General features: G+C 40.3%; 2 protein-coding genes across 8 annotated transcripts; one reads left to right on the top strand and one right to left on the bottom strand.

The window, feature by feature from the left end:
* The first annotated feature begins 361 nt into the window (after positions 1-361).
* On the top strand, positions 362-12,774 carry si:ch211-102c2.8 (trichohyalin). 4 transcript variants are annotated; one of them, XM_022222272.2, is made up of 29 exons: positions 362-489; positions 1,119-1,185; positions 1,276-1,382; positions 1,465-1,519; positions 1,953-2,075; positions 3,434-3,919; positions 5,225-5,308; positions 5,412-5,507; positions 5,716-5,823; positions 5,909-5,990; positions 6,098-6,242; positions 6,383-6,475; positions 6,562-6,674; positions 6,815-6,941; positions 7,050-7,169; positions 7,616-7,729; positions 7,824-8,054; positions 8,214-8,309; positions 8,524-8,625; positions 8,707-8,889; positions 8,988-9,119; positions 9,214-9,443; positions 9,562-9,688; positions 9,766-9,849; positions 9,952-10,166; positions 10,330-10,356; positions 10,545-10,620; positions 10,747-10,953; positions 11,623-12,774. In XM_022222272.2, exons 2-29 carry the CDS (start codon positions 1,128-1,130, stop codon positions 11,734-11,736), a joined length of 3,735 nt encoding a protein of 1,244 aa, XP_022077964.2. In that variant the 5' UTR covers positions 362-489; positions 1,119-1,127; the 3' UTR covers positions 11,737-12,774. The 4 variants fall into 4 exon arrangements, with proteins under 4 accessions (XP_022077964.2, XP_022077963.2, XP_022077965.1 ...); XM_022222271.2 differs by having other exon boundaries at positions 7,824-8,066; XM_022222273.2 differs by lacking the exon at positions 11,623-12,774 and having other exon boundaries at positions 7,824-8,066; positions 10,545-10,612; positions 10,747-10,946.
* Positions 12,775-13,161: 387 nt separating this feature from the next.
* ccdc117 (coiled-coil domain containing 117) lies at positions 13,162-17,740 on the bottom strand. 4 transcript variants are annotated; one of them, XM_022222276.2, is made up of 5 exons: positions 17,598-17,740; positions 17,413-17,463; positions 17,028-17,282; positions 14,297-14,443; positions 13,162-14,114 (listed from the first exon to the last, which is right to left on the bottom strand). In XM_022222276.2, the coding sequence occupies exons 1-5, from the start codon at positions 17,738-17,740 to the stop codon at positions 13,871-13,873; spliced, it is 840 nt and encodes a 279-aa protein (XP_022077968.1). In that variant the 3' UTR covers positions 13,162-13,870. The 4 variants fall into 4 exon arrangements, with proteins under 4 accessions (XP_022077968.1, XP_022077970.1, XP_051806400.1 ...); XM_022222278.2 differs by having other exon boundaries at positions 17,413-17,460; XM_051950440.1 differs by having other exon boundaries at positions 17,028-17,154; positions 17,413-17,460; positions 17,598-17,713.
* Positions 17,741-18,372: the final 632 nt, after the last annotated feature.

Raw genomic sequence — 18,372 nt, 5'->3', positions numbered from 1 at the left:
GTAAAAGACAAATAAACAAAACCGTTTTTTTTTTATTATTACATTTATGGATATCTTTATTGATTCATTTATTCATCTAATTTAAAAAAAAATATATTTATCTATTCAACATTAAATTATGATTACCCATAGCTGAGCTTGTATTTTGGATGTTTTCTTTCCACTAGTTTGAAGAAAGTCTTATCAAAGCAAAATATCCCAAAATCTCAGTTTATTCCGGTATTGTATCACATTGTGTTTATTTACACACATTTTTTTGTCTCTTGTGAATGAAACATGGTTTGTCGACAGCAGCTTCCCGCTCTGCTTGTTGTTTTCAGTCCGAGTCTGTGCGTGCGCAGGGACGTATCCATGTGTACCAGTCGCGAGCTGTTTGGCTGTTTCCAGGGCAACCCTGAGCTCCCGTCAATCAAACCTCCAGCAGCAGAACTTCAGCTCTGAAGAGTGAAGGCCGACATAGACTCACGGTCTCTGCGTTTAATCCTGAAAGTGAGTAACTTACGACTGTTTGAGGCTGTGCCATTTTAACTGAGTGATTTAGGGATTCTAAATGTGATATAATTGTCTTTTTTTAAGCTAACTACATAAAAATTAAAATTTCAGACATGCTAGTAAGCTTTTGTGATTTAGACTAACAGTCAGTTTTCCATCATATGTGTGCATATATTTATGTCAGTGACATTAACTACACTTATATGTGCAGTTTTAAAATACAAACGCCACTGATGTTAAAGGCTTACGTATGTGAATATTCTTGTGTGGACGTACCTGAGAAAAACAGTCTTTAACCCTGGTAGATTTTAGTCATTTCAGTCATGGCTAGCTAAACATTTGGGAGGAAACTTCTGCACAAGGGTTTTAAGGTGGAATTAACTTTCACAGCTCCTGGGCTGAATGGTCATTTTGGGGAGTGGGAGAGACAGACAAGAATTTATGGTCTCCTTGGTGAAAAGAAGTCAGTTTGGCTTGCTAACAAGCTAAATTGTCCTGGTTTCCTGGACAACTGAGCAACATAAACCCCCCACTACTTACGACTGCCCAGTCAGCCTGAACCACTGGTACATACTGGGGATGGATCTGTGTGTGGTACTGCTGACACTCTGCATATTTATCTTCAGCTAACGGACATGTCAGACAGCAGCCATGATGGAGCAGAGAGAGACGCTGACAAGCTTCTTTGTATTGGTATGAAGTTTCATAAGCAGAACCGCTGTGTCTTGGATTTGCCACTCTCTTGGCTGTTTACACCCTCTCATGTTAAACCTTATGCCATAGATCCCATTGACACCAGCAGTGTGTTTGGAGTGGATACCCCGACTCTCAAACTGGACCACTGTGACCTCCTCCTAGATGCGATGGATGCTGAGCTTGGTCAGCTGCAGGTCTGTTTTGTTTATTTTTTTTGTCTTTTTGAATGTGTAATCAAAAATACATTGTTTCAGCTAGTGTGATTAATGTGTGCAGGTCCTGCCACATAAACATGATGCAATTTCCAGGGAGCATGATTGCAGCAATGCAGGTAATTCATGCACTCACCTTTTATTAAATCTGAAGATTTCATGTGGAACAATCTACCAAACTCTGTGTGTTCTGCTGAGTCCCTTTCTACTTTTAAGAGACAATTGAAGACTCAATTGTTCAGAGAACACCTAGGCACTTAATCTGACTCCGCCTTAGGGGTAGAATAAGTCAGGTGGTCCAAAACCCAGCATTTATTTAGCGCTGACAAAGTTTAAAAAAGGGGGGGGGGGGGGGGGTTGGCAATTCTTCTGCAACTTGATGGCAACACCTTTGACCAATCACACTTGAAGCACTTTTTGCACTTACTACAGGTTTTTCCTTATGTCTGAATTCTTGCTTGTGTTGTACGTCACTTTGGACAAAAGCGTCTGCTAAATGAAATTGTAGAATTCATGTGGTGAACTGTGTTTTCTGCGCTTTTTTTTTTTTAGCTGTTCTCAGGTGGAGTCAAGCTCTGAGCAAAGACACAGGCTTTGGAAGTACAAGTCAAACAAATGACACTCCCATGTCTTGTCTTGATCTGATGCACACTCCAACGATGGAGCAAACCTCAGGTAATATTGCAGCATTCAATTCAATTCAATTTTATTTATATAGCGCCAATTACAATTCAAATTGTTTCAAGACGCTTTACAGAATCCATATGCCTGAAAGTATCGGTGCTATTACAACTAGACGAGCCCTCAGTAGATGGCAGAACCACGCCCAATGGCCCTATCATTCAACAAGAAATGTGCTAAGTGACCCCTGTGACCTTGACCTTGATCTGCTGACCTCTAACTCCACAACTGAGCAGGGGACCTTAGACTGATCTTCAGTGCCAAGTTTGATTATCCTGACTTCAGCACTTGCAGAGATATCTGAACGGACATACACACATACATACTTACCCGGCCAGCCAGATACCGAAGTGAATGCAGTAACCCTGCTGACGTACACGTCAGGCATGGTTAACAAGAGAACAGCATACAGTATTAGAAATAGTAATTGCTACTTGTCACCATTTTTTTGTTGACAACATAGACATTTAAATTTGCACTAGACAAAATAAAAAGTAAACAAGTTGGTATGTAAATGGTATGTAAATACATAAATGGTCTGGTTAACCTGTTAAATGTCAGAGTAAGCCACTTTAATACTTGCTTATAGACTGAAGAAAAATAGAAATATAGCATGCAAATACTCTTGTTTTCTGACTTAAAGAAGATGTAAAAATCTAATTTCTATTGTTATTGTTGGGAAAGGGTTCCATTTGGTCAACTGCACCCAAAAGGCTTTTGAGCTGTTCAGCCAGTGACAAATTCTCAGCCACTGAGTTAATCCACAGCCTGGTCAGGTGTGGTTTTAAAGGACAATGATCAAATAGTGTGTCCAGAACACAGAAGCTCCTTTGTCCAACGACCACTTTAAAATGCAGCTTTATTTAGATGAAATGATGCCGCAGATGACAAGAAAGATGAGAACAAACTATTGGTTGCTGCACGCTGCTTTAGACAGGCACTTAAATGTCCACAAATCCACTATTTTTCTCTGAAGAAATCATTTCAGACAGTTATGGGTCAATGTGTCCTATAACATGATCCTTTCTCCCAAAATGTCTGTCAGCTTTACCAAGCCACAAGGCAGTAAAGACAACCTTTTTAAGTCACACGCTCATGACCCATGATTGTGATTTTTGCTCTGTGACTTTACTCTCAATCTTCCCATCCTTGGTTGTTTCATGACATCCATTCTGTTGTAGAGATGGTGTGTTTTACAGCAACAAATATTTAATCTCCTATAATAAAAAGAATGGATACAATTTAACAAAACACTGCATGTTCAGTTTCTATTTTGTTGAGAGTAAAAATGCAATAGGGCTGAGATTTTCCTTTAGACAAAATCAAACCATCTCTCCTCTGCTTCACCCCAGAGAATACCACTGACTGCTGGGAAGATCATGTCACTCATGAGGAAACTGAAAACAGGCTACACAGAGACAAGAAGGAAACGGAATCTCGGAGGGAGCAGGTCATCTGGAGGTTACAGAAACTGCTTGGAGACACCTGTGAGGAAGGAGGGATGGCAGAAGAAACATACCCTCCGTCAGACAGCGTCTGTACTGAGGACTTTGTCAGACGCTTTAAAGAGGAGATGGTGGAAGTGGCTATGCCAGACAGTAGTATGCAAGAGCTAGACAAGGAAGAACAGGATGAGAGGACGGAAATGTTAGCTAGTGACGATTGCCAGAATGAACAAAATGGACGAAGTCTTGTTGACAAAAGATCATCAGCAACAATTGGAGAATGGAGTAAAGACACAGTGACTGCTCACTGTTCCCTCTCAAATAAGCCAGGTCAAAGAAAGGAACGGAGGAAATGTCTCTCTGACAGCTTCAGAGTAAACACATCACATTTTGGTAAGAAAACGGGAGCTGCAGGGAGATACAAATCACTACAGAGGCTTGGGGATAATATATTAGTGGTATGTACAACCTGGCATTTCTTACATTTTTGGGACACAACAGAGAGCAGTCAAGCATGGTCTTGAGTTTTCAGTGGTGATGTGGTTGAGGATTAAGAGAAAAAGACCCACCTGCTTTCCCAAATCTATCATCCAGATGGCTATCCATCTGTGTGTCCAACAATTTGATCCAGATCAGGTTGTTTACAGCTATTTGACAGATTGTCTTTAACTTGGATATTCAAGTTCCGGGACTTTTGCTTAGTTATTTTTGTCAAAAACAATAGACAAGTCAAAACACCTCCGTCCTTACCCCTATCTCAAAAACAGATTGAAACCTATGAATTGATATCAGAAAACCTACAGCATCAAATGTAACATACAGACTCTCCTTCCTCTTTCCACCTCAAATGGACATATTGCTTTGAAATTTACTGAGCACATTTCTTACCCCCAAAGGATGAAACTTCTGAATGCGAACTTTTGCACTTACTTTAGTTCAAAATGCTAACTTATAGCACACATAACCTGCTCCAGTGGTCCCAAACATGAGTGACGTTCAGCCACTGCAGGGAGAGTATGGCCGGCAGTGAAGAAGGATGCTGAGTGGACCTAAATATGCATGAATATAATTAATGTCCTATCTTGTGAATCAGATAATTAAGCAATAATTATGTAAAGCCCGCTTATCTTAGCAATGATTAACCTACATCTACTGTTGAACAGTTAATCCAAATCTTATCAGATTCACAGTATGGATAAGTGCAATATCTAAACTGGAGGAACTGCAGCTTTCTGGTAAAGGTTGAACGTGTCACAAAATACCATTTTAAATGAACATTGTGGTGCTACAAAAATGCCACAGCTCATAAATCATATCCTGTCAAATCTAACATGCTTGTTTGGTGTAGACTGCAGCATATTGCAGTCCCAATATCTGTCAAATTAATCAACATGGTTTCCTTTGTGAGTTATTCAGCCCTACCTATGTCTTTGTTTCATCTCAACAAAATTTAGAACATTTTTTGGCTTCTGAGTAAAGGCATAGCTGAGATCCACTGATCTGTTTAGTAGAATACATTCGTGTTCTCCTTTGACCCAACTTTCCCAAGGAGCAACCTGACCCATATTCCTTACATTTTATCCCTGAAGTATCGTAAAATTTCCACAATATTGCTAGTTCCAGCACTTTTCTACAACGCTACAGCCTTGATTTCTTTACAGTCCTGTGTACCTTTTCATTTTCTCACCTTCCTTTCAGTCTCTCACAGGACAGGGGTTGCAGCAGACCATGAAAATGTACAGCACAACAACAGCTGTTCTCTTACGGCCAGGTGTTTGGCAGGTACCAAACTGTAAGCTCAGTCAGTTTAGTGCTTTTGGGAATCTCTTAACTCAAAAGAGTGATTGCAGGCTGCTTGTTTTTTTGTTTTTGTTTTTTGTTACAGGAGTGCCTGTGTGTAGCTTTGACACCGTGTCCATTGACAGTGACCTCGATACAGTCTCCACAGAGCAAGTCAGGCGTCACATTCACAAGCAGCCAGGTAAGAAACAACAGCAAATATAATGGAAAGTGAGCCCCATTTTAAAAGTGGAACCATTTGAAATACAACTACTATCAAAACAGTTGATGTGACAAACTGAAAATTAAGATAAATAAAACTTGGAAACAAACTCTTTGAAAGTAGAAGGTAATAATGCCAGAGTATGTATAAAATTATATATAAACATAACTTGTATGTCCCCACCAAGGATGGCAAGCTCTTATTCAGTCTGTCACAGACATGAATGACGACTGTACCAACCAGAGTGACCATGACACACCCACACAGGAAGAAAGCGATGCTCAGCCTACATCGGGTAACGCAAGATCTGACAGTGGATTTCTTTTTGAGTCCGCATTATAAAACTAATTTGAACTTGTCTCCCATCTTTATTTACAAAGTCCAGACATCTTCTTGTGGACATGTACAAAACACAAGTCTGTCTATACGTAAAGCTCAACGTGACAAGATAGGAACTTACGGGTAAAAAAAAAAAAAAAGAAAAAGGTTATTTTATCCAATCATTTATTAATTTGTTTAAATGTTGAAATAGATTTTAAGATTATACACTACATTTTTGTGTATCCCAGACTTGTATGCTCATTGAGTGACAACGAGAAGGACACAGATGAAGAAATTATCCACTGCAGCGGGAGGTCCAGGCCTGAGAGGACGTCAGCGAAGATGAAGTCCGATTGGGCCGCGCTGAAAGAGCGACTCTCTAACCTCCGACAAGTAAGAAAGAACCTCCCAGTGTATTTTAATATATTAATTAGTTTAATTTGAAAAATGCTTTTATATCAGTTGGATAAATTTGCTTGTGTGGATGTGTATGAGATGAGAGGTGCTGCTTTGCCTGTTTGTGTGTGGTTTAGAAATGTGAGAAAGAAGAGGAGGCACTAAGGTTAAAGAGGACTCAGTTAAAAGACGTTGGGCTCTGCCTCTCTGAACTTCTACAGAAACGGAAGGTAAAAGTCAAACATCTTCAGTTGTTTATCAGAAAACTGTGTTTAGAGGTGTCACTAATGCTCACAGTTAATGGCTTGTGGCCCAGCATGCCTTGCAGGAATTAGAGCGACTGACTACAGAGACAGCACAGATGGAGAAAGACAAGAGGACTTTGGAGTCTGTTCTGAGAGACAGCAGGATGGAGAAGGAGTCTGTTAGGTAGAAAATCAACTCCTACTGGTTGTTTCATGCAGAGCTGTACGGATCAACTTGGCTAACAGCTCACTGTGTCAACATAATCCTGTTCTGCATAAAGAATAATTCTCTCAGATAGTAAAACAACATTGTATGTGTTGTAGCTGCCAGATACAGAAGCTCCAGAGGCAGAAAGAGTCCTTTCTCCTGGAGGTTAGAGCTATGGAAAAAGATCTTCCAACACTGAGTTCATGTAAACAGACTCCAAAGGATGGATCCTGCATGAACCGGGTAATAAAAAGAGACTCAAGAAACATATGTTTTAGTTCTTAGTTTTATTGTCTTTTTTTTTTTTCTCATAACACCACTTTTGTTTTTGTTTCTCTGATCCACTAACAGAACAATGTCATAATGTCAGTGCTGGAGAGGGAGGAGATGGAAAGACAGCTGGATAATGCCAAAACAGAATTGTTTACTGAGCAGCGACGTGCAAGAGAGAAACTTGAGTCCGTGCAAGAGGTACAGGGTTAAAGCCTTTTTATATATAATCCCTAGACAAAAAATCTGAACTGTATGTGTGTATAATAATAAGGTTATTCAAACAGTATGTGAGTACAGTAAAACAAAGTTGTAACTGCAACATTATTTTTGGTTAGATGTCAATGATCTGTGTTTCTTGTGGAATCATTAGTAAAAAATTTGAAACCATTTAATTTTTCGGTTTATTAATGGTTTTGGTAGTACTTGCAGTTAAGAATTCAAAGATTTTTACCTTATGAAAAAATCACTATTATGTGTTTTTATTAAAAGCTTGTAACTAATTAATTATAGTCTTTTAAGTTTCATCAGTAAAGCAAACATCATCATGCCATCCAGGGAGAAGGTGTTTGTTCATCAGTAAATGTCACATTTAGTTTCTGTTTCTAAAATGCCACTGGATATGTGTTTGTATGATCTTGGAGCAGAAGTTCGAGGAAACTTGTGAGGAGCTTCACAGAGCCACAGACGCTGAGAGCTCACTGAGGGACAGATGTTTCTGTCTGGAGGAAAAACTGATGCAGAAAAACCAACAGACTGAGGTAGCACCTTCTGTCATACAAAATTCTAATACAGAAAAAAAACAAAACATTTTTATCCGTGTGTCACTATGATTGTTGTCTCTCTTACTGTTAGACACTTGAGATTCAAGTGAGCAAGCTGCAGGGTGAGCTGGGAGAATGTAAGGACAGGTTAGGCACCCTGGAGAAAATGTTGGCCCAGAGAGAGCTGCAGTTGCTGGATTTAAAGGAACAATGTGGAGCCTTCCAAGCAGAGAGGGATGGACTGAAGGGGGAGCTACAGCACCTGAAAACCCAGCACTCCAAAGCCCTGAAGGAAGCCCAGGAGCAGACCCACAGAATGAAGGTAGCTGCTGAGGTTTGTCTTATTGTACAAATACTTTTTCTAAGATAGGATAAACCTAATAGGTTTACTTTGTCTTTCATGTTAGCTTTAGCTCATGAGAAGCAAATCCAAAAAGAAAACTGAAAAGTGTAAATACTGATACCTGTCACTCATCTTCAGGTTAAAAAGCAGGCTGAGGAGGAGAAAGCACATGGTTTGAAAGAAGAGATGCTGTCTCTCACAAGACACATTGAGTCCATGCAAAGTTCCATTCAGGTGACTATACTGACTTAAACAACGCAGTACCTTGACATAAAATACACTACATTGCCATGAGAGCATATTGTAAACTATATGCTACGTTTGAGCACCACAAGTGGGAAGTGAGCCCTATCTTGTCTCTGTTATTCCCGTGGCTACTGCAATATACAATGAGTACAAATACTTCACCGGCTTACTTTTAAGATGTAATCCTCTTCGATTCTGGCAGCTGAAAGAGGAGGAAGTCATCCAGCTGAGGAAATCTCTGCAGCAGTGGAGGGAAGAGGCAAAGAAATGTGAAAAGGAGTGGCATATGGAAGCCTTGGAAAAGGTACTTTCGTAATCCGCTGACAGATACATGCAAGGCTTTTCCAACACGATTGCATTATATGCCTGATATGCTCCCATTTAGGTACACAAAGCTGTAGAGGAAGAGAGGAGGAAGCATGAAGCAGAAAAAGTGGAGGCAGTACAGGTTCACCGTGGGATACTGGAAGAGCAGCACAGAAAAAGCCTGGAAAACTTGAGGAGTGATATGCAGCAAGAGAGGAGTAAAGCACTGATTCTTCAACATCAAGTGGTGGAATTAAAAGCAGTAAGACGACTCACAACCCTGACATGTAAAAGTACCATCTTAAGCAAATCTGAAGACATTTTCATGCTGTCTTTGCACAATTTTGTTTTATCTGCAAGAAAGTGCAGGAGTTAGAAAGTGAACGCTGTGCACAGCAGAGAGAGCAGGAGTCTTTGCTGGCTGTGATTTGCAAATCGCTGAAAGAGGAGCACCAGGCTGAGCTGCAGCGATCGCAGAGACATATGGCAAAGGTACAGGAAAACCACAGAAAGCAGCCATTTGCAGTGATGTGAAGATGTGCAAGTTATAGAAAGCTGACACGGTGGTGGTTTGTGGTCACAACAGAGTCAGAGGGCAGTTCTGCGCCTTGAGCAGGATGTTCAGCTGGCAGTGAAAGAGACTGACAGGCTCCGGGTGATGCTAGAAGAAAGGGAGAGCAGCCATCACCGAGTCATAGCTGAGATGGAGCAGCAACTCAGACACTGGGCCCAGCAGCTGGTAGCAGAGTGCCAGCATCTAAACCATTTAGTGGAACAAAGTGGAGCCAAACAAAGTGCTGGGAAACTATCTCCCAGGTACAATTTTCTGCTCTGACTTCCGTACATATCTGAATTAGAAAGAAGTGAATATTTTGTTAACAACATGGGGTTCTTGATGATTAGCTTCCAGTGGTGCTATCTTTATATTCTGCAGTCTTACGGGCACTGAGGCTCTCACATACCTGAAAACACTACGAGGGCAGCTGAAGCACTTCGTTAGCCACCTACACCAGGAGCTGAAATCACAGAAACAAACCAATGAGCATCTGAGAAAAGACAAGGTATAATTTGAACTGTGCCTGCAACACGTTAAATGCAATCAGGAATACATGTCTGCAAATTTTTTTTTTTTTTTCAGGAGCGAGAATTGAGCATCCAGAGGCAGCAGCTGAGGGTGGAGAGAGATCAAGCCTTGAACTCTATAAAAGAGCGTCTCATTCAAGTATGAATTTACACACTTTGTAGAGCTCACATCAGCACAAAAAGACAAAACCACATCAATTACACCATTGCACAAATGTTGTACTCTGTAACATCGGTGCAGGAACACATTGAGGAGCTGAGCAGTCTGAGATGGGCTCATTTGACTGATGGAGGAGCTGAGGGAGGTGGAGGAGTTGCAGCATCTCTCCGCAAGCAGCTGAAGGCCAAAGACCTGGAGCTCAGGCAGGTTCAGAGGAGCATGGCAGAGTGGAAGGAGCAGACTGCAGCTCGTCTGGCATGCAAGTTTGAGGAAGAATTCACAGCTGAACTCGAAAGGTAACAGGCTCAACATGAAAACTGAATCCTCCAAAGTCAGTGAAAATGCAGCCCCATAATGTTTGTTCTTTGTATGAAGCAAATATTTTTTCATACTTGCTATACTTAAGCCTTCCTCCATGCTGTGTTTTTACTTTGTGCGCTGCTTTGTACCATCCCACAGGTGCAAGGCAAAGTTGTTAAGGGGCAGGTAACTCATCACTGTATGTGAAAAATAGAAGACATACTAACCAGCTGTCTGTGTTTAACAGAGCATGATCTCACCTCAACTCACTGTGACATGCAGCTTAAGCCATAGATGTGACATGTAAACCTAAACCTCCTTGTGTAAATCATATACTTCACAATCTTTCTAGTGGAAGTTTGTTTGTCTTCCAGAAAAGCGTCAAAGAGTCAAGAGGAGAGGCACAGAAAGCCTGAGCAGTGTGAAGGAGAAATGATGTTTGGTATGAAGGTATATATTTTTCTGTTCCTGTGTGAACATTAACATCAACTCCTTTATATAAGTACCAAAAACGGTGTAGTGCACATATTGTTCATTTTGCGGGAATACTGTCTCTCTGGTGCTTTCTCTCATCAGGAAGCTCAGAAATCCGTTTGCTCTCTGTCCATCCATGCTGTGGACTCTGCTGCCTCCCAGAGCCCCTCAGATGTGACTTCATTTAAGCTTCTTCGTTACCTCCAGAGCAGAGTGAAGCAGCTCCGTGTGGAAAATCAGGCCTATATGTGGAGTCCACCTCCTCCATTTACAGTCCCTTCAGATTTATCAGGATCATATCTTACAACTGTGAGTACTTTCTTTTATTAGCAGGTTATAGCTGATAACTGCCTTGTCCCTCTTTCGGTGTAGCCACTAGCTGCATTTAAGGTCAAGTATTCCCGTTAAGGATTTATATTAGATAAAAAGTTCAATCATCTAAGAAGCGTGTGAATTGAAGAAACCAATAAATTTGTCATTATATCTTAACATAGATCTCAAGCATGATAAAATAGCGTACAAAGCAGCTCACCGCAAAAGAGCTATGTTCTAATTTGAGTAATAATTCTGTTGAAAATTGAGGGCAGCACGTTGTAAAAAATAAATTAATAAATATAAAATATATACAGTGGTATCATCAGGAACTTGTGGGAAACATTTCCAGTGAAGGATGCTGATTCACTGCCCTGATATTCCCAAAGATTGTGTCAGTAACAGATAAAGCATTAGAATGGTAATATTTACACAACTTAAGAAAAAAAACAAAACAACTGCCATTGTTATCAAGCAGCACCAAAGGAAAAAAAAGAATCAAACTATCTGCTGTGGTCGGTAAGAAGCATGGCACTTGTGGGTCTGATATGAAATGCTCTTTTACCGAACAGTACTTGCTCAAAATAAACTGCAAATTATTTCTAAAACTGCTAAAAACATTTTCTGTGCACGTCTTAACAACGAGTACTGGTGTCTCCTTCACAGATCGCTCAGGGTCAAGACAGTGCCGGTACTGTGGGCCAATCGTCAGTCAGGACAGTCTCAAGTGAAGGACATGAAACCTTACAATGTGTGAGTCAGTGCACACCAGTGACATAATGTTGTTAAAACCTCAAAAGGTTCTTAAGTCAGTGCTCTGTGGCCATGGAAATGAATCATTGACTGTTCCTTGTGCTTGAGATAGCAGATCATGCAGGTCATAGTGACATGATGCAGTCTTTAGATCACATTCCTGTGTGTTAAAGCAGTCAAACTTTATGGCTTACAGTTGCAGTGAACTGTACATGAGTGATGACCTGACATTTTTCTGGAAGCTGAGGATCATGTGAGTTATGTCAAATAACCTCATAAAGCTGGCAGGTCATTGAGGGAATCCCTTCTGGGTCCATGAAAATTCAGTGCCTCCCACCTGACCATCTCAGAATCAGATGATTTCTTTTGTGCAATAGCTTATATTGTGCAGCGTATTTAATGAAACCATGCATAATTCTTCACGCTATGAATATTTTCCCAGTTACAGGGCCTCTAAGTAAATTGGGGTGGGTCAAAATTTCACACTTTAGAATTTGCCATATTTTTGTCCGTAATTTTTTAACCCAAATAACTTCTAAAGTACAGAAGATACACACGTTTAATTTTCAGGCTTGAAAAACACACCTTAGCTATGTTAAAACTTCTATCAAATCAATTTTAAATCCATTCCAGATGTCACAATCTAAAGACGTCTCATTTTTTTAGCACAATTTTCTCTAGAACTAACTTTGAGCATTAATACCAGTTTTGCAGGCCTGAAATTTCTATGTGGCTCCCTCATGCACAAGTTGCGAGGACTCAAAACTGCTGGAAAGCCAAACACAAATAAAAATGGGCAAAATTTCAATCCACTCCTTTGTAATTTGCTGGCCGTTTACTCTGAAAATATTCTTAATATGAAGATAAGATGTTGCATGTGCTAATTAAACATACATTAGTTCTTGTATTTGGTTGATTTTACATTGAATGGCCCTTCTATAAATGTAATTCTATGTTTAATTGGACAGTTAAAAATGTTATAATGGTTTGTGGCAAGTTCAAATACAATTATGTCTTTGCCATTTAATATGCATGATAAATATATTAATAAAAAATGTACTGGGACTGATGAAGAGATGGTTTTTTAATAATCACATCTGCTGTTGCACAAGCAGTATGTTATATTAAATATGTTAGTCGTACTTCTGTTCTTTAGGTATTTACCCAAGTTGAAGCGGTTGTGCTTTAAGGACTTCCTCCGGTATCAAAATGTTTTTAAAAAAATGTGCCTGCAGACCAGTGCATATCTGTATAACAATGACGTCACCATTTAAGTACACATAGTCATCAATATCAGCCGTGGCTCAGTTGGCTTCAGCTGAACTGATAAATACACCTTTAATTCCGTGTAACAAACTGGAGATTGTTTCATTCTGTTATCCGACTGTAAATTTTAATTTTAAGCTAAAAATCAAGCAAAACCTCATCCAATGAAACTTTGCCGTTCAGAAATTTTATGTGAAGAATGTACGTTTATTAAAAAACAAATATAAAGTAATAACACGCAATGGCTTGCTGCAATTCTGGTTATGTACATATGAATATCATATCATACAAATGTGCATTGCCACGACTTCCTTACACATTTCTCAAAGCTGGCACACTTGCTAAGCACTAGAGGAAGATAACCTTTCCACCTCAAGTATGACTGCAAGCAGGAAGTCGTCTTTTGAGCACTTAAAAACGACTTTAGTGTTCTGTCAGTAATGCCCAGAAGCTGCACAAGGAAATTCATGTGCTGGACGACAACATTTAGGAAAGAACAAAGCCAGATTTACAATGCATCAGTGTGTCATTAGCAAGGCTTTGGCAAAATTATGTACAAATTATTTCTAAGGGCAAAGGTTAATCCTGTAAGTTGTATAAAACAGGTTATATAAGGCTGACTGTCTATAGACCTTAAAATGTACATTGATACAACTGTTAAATTAGGTCAGTTATTACATGTCATGTGTAGTTATCTGGGACTGAAATCAGGAAACAAACTGGATGACTGTAAAGCAAATGATGCGTTGTACAAACTGTTCAGAACAGCACAATGTTCAGAGAAAGCCAAGTGCCTTTGCCAAACTGACCAGCTTGAAATGAGTCCTTCAGTCTTTTGTACGACATCATGTCCAGCCTTTTACTTTGGCATGGCTTTTAATGTCAATAAGCACTATTACATTTCCATGTCCTCCTCCCCAGAGCTGTGGGCCACAGGAAAACTGTACAGAGGAGAGTGTGTGTCTGCAGGTGGACTAGAGGGGCTGAGGGGACTGTGAGGGATGGGAGATGGACACGGAGTAGGAGGCTGCCGAGATACTGTCTGTTGTTTGCGCTGTTTTTGTAATGAGCCCTTCAGCCTCCGACAGAAAGGATCGTCCGGTGGCCTCCAAAGAACCAGCTCCATGCAGGAGTGGCTCCTAAAAATAAAAAGAAGAAGCAAGTGAGACAAGAATTAGCACCAGAAAGAAAAACATGAGTTTAGCGCTTCTTGATGAAGAAACTCTCTTCAGTGGAACACAAGTTACTTTAGGTCGGGACTTTGTGACTTGTTGCTTCATTCACCAGTAAATGTTCCAATAACAAAGTAAGGAGGACATACACAGACTGGGCTACTGTGTGGGGGAGGATGTCACTGATGCCACGCTGTAGACCCTCTTTCAAACTGTCAGAGAGCACCAGCACCGGCCGTCTCTGAGCTGGCTCTACATCCAGATCTTCATCCTCGTCATCGTCCTCCAGTGTTATTCTAGGATACATCAATATGGCAAACTTAAAGGAATACAGTGTGTACTCGTATCACAATATACTGTGACGTAACCCGCCAAACCCATCACTTCCACTGAAACAAACTGTGTGTGGCTGATAGAAACGGGGGCAGAGCTACGATGCTAAAAAGGAAGCTGAGAAATATCTTGACAATGTAAAGAGAATGAAACTGAAAATACTGAACAGCCTGTAGACTGGAAAGATATAGTCTACACACGTGGACAAAATTGTTGGTACCCCTCAGTTAAAGAAGGAAAAACCCACAATTCTCACTGAAATCACTTGAAACTCACAAAAGTAACAATAAATAAAAATTTATTGAAAATTAAATAATCAAAATCAGCCATCACTTTTGAATTGTTGATTAACATAATTATTTAAAAAAAACAAACTAATGAAATAGGGCTGGACAAAAATGATGGTACCCATAACTTAATATTTTGTTGCACAACCTTTTGAGGCAATCACTGCAATTAAACGATTTCTGTATTTGTCAATGAGCGTTCTGCAGCTGTCAACAGGTATTCTGGCCCACTCCTCATGAGCAAACAGCTCCAGTTGTCTCAGGTTTGATGGGTGTCTTCTCCAAATGGCATGTTTCAGCTCCTTCCACATATGTTCAATGGGATTCAGATCTGGGCTCATAGAAGGCCACTTTAGAATAGTCCAACGCTTTTCTCTCAGCCATTCTTGGGTGTTTTTGGCTGTGTGTTTTGGATCGTTGTCCTGTTGGAAGACCCATGACCTGCGACTGAGACCAAGCTTTCTGACACTAGGCAGCACATTTCTCTCCAGAATGCCTTGATAGTCTTCAGATTTCATCGTACCTTGCACACTTTCAAGACACCCTGTGCCAGATGCAGCAAAGCAGCCCCAAAACATTACTGAGCCTCCTCCATGTTTCACCGTAGGGACAGTGTTCTTTTCTTCGTATGCTTGGTTTTTGAGTCTATGAACATAGAGTTGATGTGCCTTACCAAAAAGCTCCAGTTTGGTCTCATCTGTCCAAAGGACATTCTCCCAGAAGCTTTGTGGCTTGTCAACATGCATTTTTGCAAATTCCAGTCTGGCTTTTTTATGAGTTTTTTTCAGCAGTGGTGTCCTCCTTGGTCGTCTCCCATGAAGTCCACTTTGGCTCAAACAACGACGAATGGTGCGATCTGACACCGATGTACCTTGGCCTTGGAGTTCACCTTTAATTTCTTTGGAGGTTGCTCTGGGCTCTTTGGATACAATTCCAACGATCCGTCTCTTCAATTTGTCATCAGTTTTCCTCTTGCGGCCACGTCCAGGGAGGTTGGCTACTGTCCCGTGGGTCTTGAACTTCTGAATAATATGAGCCACTGTTGTCACAGGAACTTCAAGCTGTTTAGAGATGGTCTTATAGCCTTTACCTTTAAGATGTTTGTCTATAATTTTTTTTCGGATGTCCTGGGACAATTCTCTCCTTCGCTTTCTGTTGTCCATGTTCAGTGTGGTACACACCTTTTCACCAAACAGCAGGGTGACTACTTGTCTCCCTTTAAATAGGCAGACTGACTGATTATGAGTTTGGAAACACCTGTGATGTCAATTAAATGACACACCTGAGTTAATCATGTCACTCTGGTCAAATAGTTTTCAATCTTTTATAGAGGTACCATCATTTTTGTCCAGGCCTGTTTCATTAGTTTGTTTTTTTAAATAATTATGTTAATCAACAATTCAAAAGTAATGGCTGATTTTGATTATTTAATTTTCAATAAATTTTTATTTATTGTTACTTTTGTGAGTTTCAAGTGATTTCAGTGAGAATTGTGGGTTTTTCCTTCTTTAACTGAGGGGTACCAACAATTTTGTCCACGTGTGTATATACTCACAGGGATTAGTGATGTGGATAAATGCTGTTGCCTGAGTTTTCATGAATGAAATACTTCCTAAATTTCAATCAAAACGATTCATATTGCTTGTAAGAGATTGTATCTATTTTAAACAGTTCTGAATTCTTTAAATTTTAGAATGATGACCAACAAATTGTAGATCTAAATTAAGTAACATAAAAAAAAACATTTATTGCTTTTACTGATTTACCAAAACAATAATATTGCAAGACAATAAAAGATAATATTGTACCCAAAGTGTATATACATTGTCCATACGGTTCTATTTAGAGCAGATTTTGTCTAACTAAAGTATTCTGTAATGGAAGGTGTATCTCTCTTCTGTACAAATCTATGTTGGAATGAACTCCCAATGACTGTTTTAGACAAAGTATCACCTTTCATTTTTCTTTAACTAAATCCAATGTTGTATCATTTAACAACAGTACTTTTCAGTACTACTTTGTTCATGTTTCTTTCTGTGTCAGTATGGAACGTTTGTGTTTGTCTATCAAGGAAGTGAGTGTGGTAGCTTTGTGTTTGTTCTATTGACGAAAGATGTCAAAAAACTCACTGCTGAGCAATTTTTTATCTCCCACTTGTTTAACCTGTAAGAGATAGATTCCAGATTGCCTAACTGTAAGTATCAGAAGTCTAATGTCACAATCACTAACACAGATTTGTCACACCTTGACTGTTGTGTACCTGTCTTCGATCTCCTGGAGTTTCCTCTGAGCTGCCTCTATCTCCATACAGGAGCTCTCTGTTTCAGGTCGGGTCAGGGCAGCAGAGGGCTGAGGGGCTGGGCAGGGCTGTGGAAGTGCAGGGCTGTCTGGTTGTGTGGACAGAGGAGGGCAGCTGTTTGCTGTAGGCCAGTCACAATGAGCGCCAGAGCTTGAGTTCCCTGAAATTTCCACTTCTGCCTCAAACATTAGCCTCCTCTTTTTGGCACTGCATCCCCTAATGAAATATTGATACGTGCTTATTTAACCCAGAAATATATAAACAAGTCTTAGGAGTTCAATTTAACACTTTTCTGTGACTATGCCAGGCATTGCCAAGTGTTTTTTTCTACACATCTCTCACTTACTCATCATCTATTCTCCTCCTGTGTTTCCTAAGGCATCTTGTCTCCCAGCTGCTGTGAGACAGAGACAGATGTGTCTGAAAATGCATGTCAACCTTAGACTGACAAGATATTTTAAATGTTACCAAAGTATTTCTGACAAAATGCATGCAAGGTAGTTTACATCCTTCTAAGCATCAGCTACATACCTGTTGGAGACTCTTGCTCTCTGTAGGTGTCCAGACGTACTAGGAGATCCGAGATCAAATTCAGGAAGGCTGGTGGGGCCTGAAAATGAATACATGGCTGGCAGAAACCCCAGTTCACTGCTTGAGGGAGCAGAGTGATGCATGGTGATCCAGTCGATGAAATGGTTTCAAGAGACACGCGGGAAAGGTAACTATAAACGGATCTGATCTGGAAGATCAGTATTGATACCAGTCAGATGAGCTAATATAGACACTTTCTGTAACCTACATGACGCACAAGTTATAAATGTGTTTGCACGGGGTCAGTTGTTTGTTATGTAGCTAGCTACAACGCCATAGTTACATGACTATGTTAGTATGATGTTATAGACAAAACTGTCTGTTACTCCGCGACACTGTAACACACAATGGCAGTTTCATCCCTGCACAGAATAACAACTTTGCATAAGTTAAGCAGAAACACAGCGTTGAAGACCGACCTGTGCAGCTACTCTGCCCCTTGCTGTTTTTGTTGCTGGTCGACGTTTTGCTAGCTTGCCTCCGCTCAGTTTACATTATTGTCCCGTGGGATAATCCTATTACCGCACTAAAGCAGTCTCTGCAGGCCCAAGTCCGACTAATTTAATATTATGATACAACCGTTGAGCTGAAATAGCCCCCAAATGGTCTTTTCCTGTGGTGTGAACTGCCCTGAAGGTAGACTGGGCTGAGCTGACGTTAGCTAGCTATTCAGAAACGTGAGTCGCGCCAGAAGAATCGTCAAGGTTCTAGAACG

Source organism: Acanthochromis polyacanthus, chromosome 7 (assembly GCF_021347895.1).
Source record: "Acanthochromis polyacanthus isolate Apoly-LR-REF ecotype Palm Island chromosome 7, KAUST_Apoly_ChrSc, whole genome shotgun sequence".
NCBI lineage: Eukaryota > Metazoa > Chordata > Actinopteri > Pomacentridae > Acanthochromis > Acanthochromis polyacanthus.
Note: the sequence above shows the minus strand (reverse complement) of the source record. Positions and strands in the feature narration are given on the sequence as shown.